This window comes from Manis pentadactyla, chromosome 1 (genome assembly GCF_030020395.1).
Source record: "Manis pentadactyla isolate mManPen7 chromosome 1, mManPen7.hap1, whole genome shotgun sequence".
In the NCBI taxonomy this organism is placed as follows: domain Eukaryota; kingdom Metazoa; phylum Chordata; class Mammalia; order Pholidota; family Manidae; genus Manis; species Manis pentadactyla.
In genome coordinates, this window is record NC_080019.1 from 111,126,311 (window position 1) to 111,134,501 (window position 8,191).

The following is an 8,191-nucleotide window of genomic DNA, read 5'->3' on the forward strand; positions in this document are numbered from 1 at the left end:
AAGATTTTCAAACGACTTTTTTTAAGGTCAAATGAGCAAACAAAAAAATTAAAGCAAGAAGGTTTTCTTTCTACGCCCACCTTAAAATGCCCCATATGTGGGATTGGTTTCTCTAAGATGAGAAGCAAAATAGTCATTTCATTTTTTCTCCCCTCCCTCCAGACCTGCATCAAAGATCTAGTGCTCTGTCCCCTTCAAAACCAAAGGGTAACTATCTGGCAAAAAATGGATTCAAATACACCTATAATTGTAAAAGGTTTAATCCCCTTCTGTGGAGCAGTATTTGAGAAGTAAAGAACAAGACTGCTCTGGCGCTTAACTACTATGACTATCTCCATTTAAGGGCTGCACCAGCCCAAGATAGAAAACCCCAGCCTGAGTTTTGATTACACCTGCTTGAAGTTTATTTTTCCTGTCACTACTATACGTATACAATGCCACAGCAATTTTAGATGTTCAAGATACGGAATGGTTGGAGATTACTCTGGTGTTGGAAGTAAGAAAAAAAGTAGACCAATCCCATAACAATAAAGGCATCTGCTACTCAAGAATGGCCTCACAAGGTAGCATTCTCAGACTAAGTGCCACAGTCTGGCATATGGTTCTCAGACACTGGGCTTCTCAGTCTCTCGAAAGACATTAGATCATTGATAACAGATCAACTCTAACTAAAATCATGTATTTCATTTACTGCAATGTCTATATAGTTCACTATTAGGGGTCAGCTTTCAGTGACAGTGCTCTGTTTTCTAATAACAGATGAGTTATAGGTTAATACAAATCAATCTGGTACCATTGTACCAACTTTTCCCAAAGTGCCCATAGTGGCATGAAATTTACTATCTTTCAAATTTGTCTTTTTCTTTGTTGTATTTTTTCCAGTCCTCAGTACACTAGGACTTATGTTTACATATTTCCCTGAATTATTCACAAAATAGTGTAGGGGCACACACTGTATTCTGGGCTGGGTCATCTATCCAGGTGCTGAGACAGTTAAAGGCAAATCGATCTCCCAAAGACACCTAACTGTAGAGGTGGGAGAATAATGGCTCCAGTTATTTTTGTTCAAGGCAACTATACTAACCCACACATTTTTAAGTGGTACAGATTTCAACATAATGAAATAAAGCCCCATTATCTCAAAAAACTAAAGTTAGGCCTTCTTATAATAAAAAATACTCTCTCCTGTGCAGATCTATTAAAACCAGGTTGAGATCCTAACTTTAGCCTTTTACCAGCTGAATGACCTTGGGAAATTTATTGACGCTGGCCATTTCCTCAGTCTCTAAAATGAAGAATATAATGAGGTACAGGGGTTAGGTTCTCAAGTCATTAAGTAGAGAGAAAAAGTCTAAGTCACAATTACCTTTGAAAATGACTTTGATTACCCATTAGTATATTGACTTCAGTGTACACAACACTGCACAGCATATCTTATGGGCACTGCATTTTGAGAAAACACTTTGGAAAAAAAAAAGAATGTCTACATGCGTATGTCTAAGAATTCAAGTCATTCTGGTTTTAATTCTAAAATTACTTACAGTGAATGGGGTATGGATGGAGAACAAAACCACAGTGCTTAATAAATGTTACGTGTCCTTTTTTTCTGCTGCACTTTAGCCTACCAGGAAATCTCCCAGAGCAGTCCTTTTTAAAGTGCTTACGCCGAAACTAGTGATTCAACCAGCCAGCAGATTGAGGTCTTTTTCAACTCGTTTGGGATTCTCAACCTGGCACTGACACTTAGCAGAGTCGCACTAAACAAGAGGACGTTTTATTATACATCCTAGATTAGCGCTCAGGCTATTTCAATGTACTAACACCACAGAAATCTAAGAGCAAACTTCACACAACACTACCTCGGTGTCGCCGACGGCCCTTAGCTAAAGAAAAGCTCAGCGCAATCCTTCCGGCCTCCGTAGTCTCGCTGAGTTTCGCGAGACGGAGGCTGGACTTCGTCGCGCCGCCTAGGGGAGACCCCGGAACACTTCCGGGAGGCAATTTTCTGAAGTATCTGTGATGTGTGCCCCCAGCAGCTTCCAGGGTGCTTCCTCGGCCCCTGGGACCACCGGGCTGAAGTAGGGACCAAAGAACTGGGGTCCCAGCAGCCCACCGATCGTTGGGCCCAGCAATTTCTAGCCATGGACCGGGACCTTCTGCGGCAGTCACTGAATTACCACGGGCCGTCATTGCTTTCCCTGCTCCGGAACGAACAACAGGACAATCCGCACTTCCGGAGCCTTCTGGGGACTGCAGCTGAGCCTGCCCGGGGACCCCCGCCCCAGCAGCAGATACCGGGCAGGTAATGGGCTGGTGGCGCCACTGCGAGACGGGGGAGGGGCACTGCTCGGGGCTTCACTCCCGCAGCCGGGCTGCTGAGTCCAGCAGGGGCGCGGTGGCCACGAGCACGTTGGGGACTTTGGCGCAGGTGCGGAGAGCTGGGTCGAGGAGGGAGGGCCCACGTTGCTGGTGTGAGGACAGTGCGGGAAGTGGGCTGGACTGCCTAGCAGAGGCGCGGATTCTTTAGCCAGAAACCCCTGGGCTTTCATATCTGGAGCTGCGGGCGTTACTTTCTACGTGTCCCCGCCTTCCACTTACAGGCTGGCAAAAGAGGGAATCCCTGGCTAAAACTTTTCCTCGGAGGACATGGCCAGCAGTTTGGGATGGACCCGGTTGGGTGATCAAAATCGTGAGCAGAAGCTTGGACGTACTAAAAGGTTTTGCCCATAAAACCAGTTTTCATAAATTTTTTTTTTTTTAAGAAAAGAGAAGAAAGTTGACAACATTGAAATACAAAAATTCATTTCCAAAAAAGCAGATCTGCTTTTTGCACTTTCCTGGAAATCAGATGCACCCGCAACTTCTGAAATTAGTGAAGACAATGAAGGTGAGTTTAGGCTTAAACATTTTTTATTGTGGTTTGGGTTATTTAACAGCACTTCAGATGAAGCAGAACACAAATCTATTGTTAGTAATTTTGTTAATTATTTTTCAGATCATTATGCCGTCATGCCACCCTTAGAGCAGTTCATGGAGATACCTAGTATGGATCGGAGAGAGCTGTTTTTCCGAGATATTGAGCGTGGTGACATAGTGATTGGAAGGATTAGTTCCATTCGGGAATTTGGATTTTTCATGGTGTTGATTTGTTTAGGCAGTGGCATCATGAGAGATATATCCCACTTAGAAATCACAGTAAGTTACTCACTTTTCAATTATTTGATTGTTTCTGTTTTTGATAGTCAATGTCAATGCAAGAATTAGGTCTTTGCGTCAGTTGTGCTTAAGGATACCCTGGTGGTGTAGTTTTGAGAATTAAATATGTGTTTAATTGAAGAAAAATTCGGTACCTTTTCTTTTTCAAAAATTATCAGTATAAGTTACACAGTATCCTCCCTTTCTGGTTTTAAGTTTTTCTGGTCCCTTTGCTTGGCAGAGGTGGGGTTCTTTTTTCAATGCTGGAAGAGATATTAGTGGATATAGTGATACTAATTAATATTCTGAGCTTATTTCTTCTAGCTGAACATGTCCCTAATTATTTAGTATTTGGCATTAGATATTTGCATGTAGACAATTTAGGGACAAATTCCTGTCCTACTTATACTGTATTTACAATACTTAAATGTAAGTGATTTGTGCATTTTAAGATACTTTGCCCAAGATGAATAGTCTAGAATTTGAAATAATGTGTCACTTTAAGGGGTTGATATTTGCTATCTATCAAGGCATATGAAAAGGGAAGAAACGCATAAGGTAGCACAGACTGGATAACAGATATAAATTTCAAGAATTCACATTTCATTTTCATTGGAATTTCATACTTTCTGGACAAATTTTAGTTTTATTTGTAACAAGTGCAGAATATCTTTTTGTTTCATAATCCATACTTATATTTAGTTCCTAACATGAATTGCAAATTGTGTGAGATTTCAGTTTTTGAACTGAACAAGAAAACTTGTTTTATTGTGTTTGGGCACAGAAATTACAATCAAAATCCTTATTTAAATTAAGACTTCAGGACGATAGTTGTTTTTTTAATGTTCATGCCAATTATTAGTTGTTTATACTGAACAACTAGGATAAAAGAAGATATTTCTCACCAAAGAATGTTATGTTTGGTATTTTAAAATACTTCTCTTTGCAGGCTCTTTGTCCTTTAAGAGATGTGCCTTCTCACAGTAACCACGGGGATCCTTTATCATATTACCAAACAGGTGACATCATTCGAGGTGATTGGTTTCATCATATTAACAAAAGTCACAGCCTTCAGATTTTTGTTTTTATTTTGAAAACTTAATGAAAATAGCATGTGTAAAGATTTATGTTTTATATGTTAATTTGCACTTTGTTGTTAATCATTTTAGTTTTCTTATTTTTTTAAGCTGGAATCAAAGATATTGACAGATACCATGAAAAGCTTGCAGTATCTCTGTATAGCTCATCTCTTCCACCACACCTATCTGGTATTAAATTAGGTGTAATTAGTTCTGAAGAGCTTCCTTTGCACTACAGGTAATTTGTCCACATTATTTCAACAAATAAATTTCAAAACAGTTTCTTAACTATAAAATAGTAAACTTTGTCTGACAACAAAGTAGAATTTTAATTTTTCTTATTTCAAAATATGCATATTTTATTTTTGTAAACCTTAAATTTCTTCAAACTTGGTAAAAGGAACCAGTTATAATACTGCCACACCTTTGTGTACAAAAATGGTGTGAATATTTAAACCCCATAGGATAATGTTATTTCTTTAACAGAAATGGGACATGCTAATTATGTTAGTCATTTTTAAATTTTTGTTTTGTTTTTTTTTAAAGGAGAGGTGTTGAACTAAATAGCAATTCTTTGGAATCCTACGAAAATATCATGCAGAGTTCCTTGGGATTTGTAAATCCAGGAGTAGTTGAATTCCTTCTAGAAAAGCTAGGAATAGATGAATCTAATCCACCATCTTTAATGAGAGGCCTGCAAAGGTATAGTAAATTAATATTATTCTATTAAGTGCTGAGGTGAATGGTACACTCAAAAGTTTAATAACTGAGGGACAAATTTGACTTCCTAAGCCTGGTGGCACCAGTATGCCAAAGGGTGAATGAACTAGGTGATCCCATCTCCTTCTGGAACGGAGTCTGTTATCAGTGGTTAGATGTGTTGTGTACTATGTGACCAAGCAGAGGAAGATACAGAAAATTTATCAGAATCTTGTGTATATGCTCAAGAAAAATACTGTTTATCAATAATAGCCTTTCCTGAGAGTTCAAGAGTTATTTTTTATAGATGAAGTACAAATTTCTTGCTTGGGATTTACTTTTTCAGTGTTAAGTTTTTACCTGTAAGACAGAATGAAGTATAGTTACAAAAAAAAATTTATATGGTTTGACTTCTTTTTCTTTTAAAAGCAAAAATTTCTCTGAAGATGATTTTGCTTCTGCATTAAGAAAGAAACAGTCTGCATCTTGGGCTTTAAAATGGTATGAAGACCTTGTCTTTCAACAATTGTATTATCTAGTCTAAAAGGTTAGGGTAAGGGATGTATTCTTATTTCATCACTGATACCAAATTTGTTTATAAATGAATTGAAATTAGTTTTTCTTACAGGTGTTTCAAATGGCGTTATGTTTTAAACTTAAAAAGCTTTTTTTTAGCCAGTATTTTTAATTTTTTAAAAAGAAATTAGTATATTGATATCTGGATTTCATAAATATTTGTTAATGAAATTATTCAAAGGCAGAATGCTTCTTAGGTATATCAAAACTGTTTAAGACTAAATATTAGCCAGAATTGATTTGCTTTAAAAATTTTTCCATGCTAACATTTTGTTTAGATATTCTGTGAAATGTTTGTGATGGTTTACAAATGTCTTTTTAGTGTGAAGATTGGAGTTGATTATTTTAAGGTTGGACGCCACGTGGATGCAATGAATGAATACAATAAGGCTCTAGAAATAGACAAACAAAACGTGGAAGCTTTGGTAGCTCGGGGAGCATTGTAAGTAGATAATGGGTTTTAAGGAATATTTACAAAGTAAATGGGTACAAAATTTATGAACAGCTGACAAGATAAATTCCTCTCATTTTTTTTCATATCTCTAGATATGCAACAAAAGGAAGTCTGAACAAAGCAATAGAAGATTTTGAGCTTGCTTTAGAAAACTGTCCAAATCACAGGAATGCAAGAAAATATCTCTGCCAGACACTTGTAGAAAGAGGAGGGCAGTAAGTGTCAGATTTTGTTTTAATAGTAGACATCTAATGTTCAACCAACTCCTGTAAAATCTTATAACTTAATATAAAAAGCAGCATCTTTAACTCAATTCAGAACACTCTTAGTTTCAATTTTGGTTGAAAATGTTTTTTAAATTGGTCCTCTTTAAATTTGTAGTCCTTTTTCCTTATTACTGAGGTTCTTTATAAATGGAGATATTTTAGTGTCTTGAATTCATTGTACTGAATATCTATTTTCATTACATGGAAATATATGTAAAGAGATTAGCTAAGTACTCTTTTTCTGGATATGCATTAGAAATTTTTGATGTAATCGAGAGGAATTTAATTCATTTCATCATTCTAGTAGTATGCCAGAAACATAAATTGAGAGCTCTGTAGTTAACTGTGAATAAAATTTTGCTGTTATTTTTAGCTTAGTGCTCTATCCTATCCAGCAAAGTTCACAAAACTCAGATTAAATAGAAGAGCAAATCATTAAGAGCAAACCCTGTGACACCCTGAGATGCTGGTGTAAAATCTTGCATAGCAGTTGTATCATAAATAGTTAATGGTTAACAGACCAGTTTAATACATGTAAAATATTTCAAAGAAACAGTACTTTATATATGAATAGTTTCATACCAGCTGGCTTTAATAATTAAAAAGCAATTTATAATTAATAGCATATTTTTACTATTTTTTAAAATACAGTCATCTCTTTTCTGTTTCATGAATTTATATGATCAGTCCAGTTTGTATCATCATTCCAGAATTCCAAATTAATGAGTTTTCAGTATTTGTTTTTAGTTTATAGGAACTTCTACTTGGGCCCAAATGATTGGAGTAACTTTTAACTTTCTCACTAGGTAGCTACCTAGTACCTACTTAAGATGTGGTTGTCTCATTACCTGTGTATTGGTACCTTTTAGCTGAGTGAATAGCAACACCATCAATCCAGTTTAATCAAGCCAGAAATGTTGATCATTTTCTTCTGGTCCACATCCAATCTGACACAAAAATGAAAAATTGAAGCCATTGGTTCTTTTTGTTTTACTGTAATTGCTTTTCCCTAGTTTCTAAAAACTGGAAATATTTTGCAAATTTCTTTCACTACTCTACATCCAAACTTTCTAAATCATATTTTTCACAACATAGACTTGTGAGCATCATTTAATAATTATCCTGCCTACAGGTTGGTTGTGATAAGCCTGTATGTGTTGATATTTCCAATTTTTAACAATGAATTTTCTGGGAAAGTTTTCCTGTAAAAAGGAGATTTCTCATAAAGTGGGAGACGCCAGACTACATAATTCTACACTAAAGCTCAAGATTACACTAAATTTACAGACATCAACTGATCATGTGCTTTCATGTATGATACTAAACTGCCAGTGCCGGACCTACAGAATGGCTTGGTTACCAATAATGGATTCCTATCTTTGTTACTGTTGTTTTGAGATATAATTAACATAATGTTGTTAGTTTCTGATATACAACATGATTCAATATATGCATATATTGCCAAATGATGACCACAATAAGTTGGCTTATTATCCATCATTACACATAGTTAACAGTTTTTTTTCTTGTGGTGAAAACTTTTTAAATTGGCTCTCTTAGCAACTTTCAAATGTATACAGTATTACTTACTGTACCACCATGCTGTATATTAGATCCCCAGGATCTAATTTATCTCATAACTAGAAGTTTCTTTTTCTACCTTTTGACCATCTTCACCCATTTCACCCACTGCCTGTCTCCACTCTGGCAACCACCAATCTGTTTTCTGTATGTGTTTTTTGTTTTGTTTTGTTTTGTTTTATGTAATTTTATTTGGTCTTTTTACCAAAGAATAGCAGTAAGAGGTATATGACTTAGGCATTGTTCAGTTTGGAAAATAATTTGTTAAACATGTTTTCCCCTAATTGGTTCTCTAATATAAGCCTCTGACCTGTATGCATATTTGAGGACTTTTTGTTGTT

The 8,191-nt window shown here is 36.1% G+C and overlaps 1 protein-coding gene and 1 long non-coding RNA gene across 4 annotated transcripts in view; one reads left to right on the top strand and one right to left on the bottom strand.

Moving 5' to 3' along the window:
- Positions 1 to 1,995, bottom strand: part of LOC118932877 (uncharacterized) — a 28,223-nt gene extending 26,228 nt beyond the window's left edge. The window contains exon 1 of one of the 2 annotated variants that reach the window (XR_005032936.2): positions 1,860 to 1,995. This is a non-coding gene — a long non-coding RNA (uncharacterized LOC118932877). The other variant, XR_008997025.1, reaches the window with a different exon arrangement.
- Positions 1,967 to 8,191, top strand: part of TTC14 (tetratricopeptide repeat domain 14) — a 9,772-nt gene continuing 3,547 nt past the window's right edge. For both annotated transcript variants that reach the window (XR_008997024.1, XM_036926713.2), the window contains exons 1-9: positions 1,967 to 2,302; positions 2,763 to 2,887; positions 2,996 to 3,195; positions 4,145 to 4,229; positions 4,383 to 4,512; positions 4,821 to 4,976; positions 5,403 to 5,474; positions 5,872 to 5,991; positions 6,096 to 6,218. Coding sequence is in view for 1 of the 2 variants with exons in the window: in XM_036926713.2 (XP_036782608.2) it covers positions 2,142 to 2,302; positions 2,763 to 2,887; positions 2,996 to 3,195; positions 4,145 to 4,229; positions 4,383 to 4,512; positions 4,821 to 4,976; positions 5,403 to 5,474; positions 5,872 to 5,991; positions 6,096 to 6,218 (1,172 nt within the window). In the remaining variant the exon portion in view is untranslated. The remainder of the gene's footprint in view (positions 2,303 to 2,762; positions 2,888 to 2,995; positions 3,196 to 4,144; positions 4,230 to 4,382; positions 4,513 to 4,820; positions 4,977 to 5,402; positions 5,475 to 5,871; positions 5,992 to 6,095; positions 6,219 to 8,191) is intronic.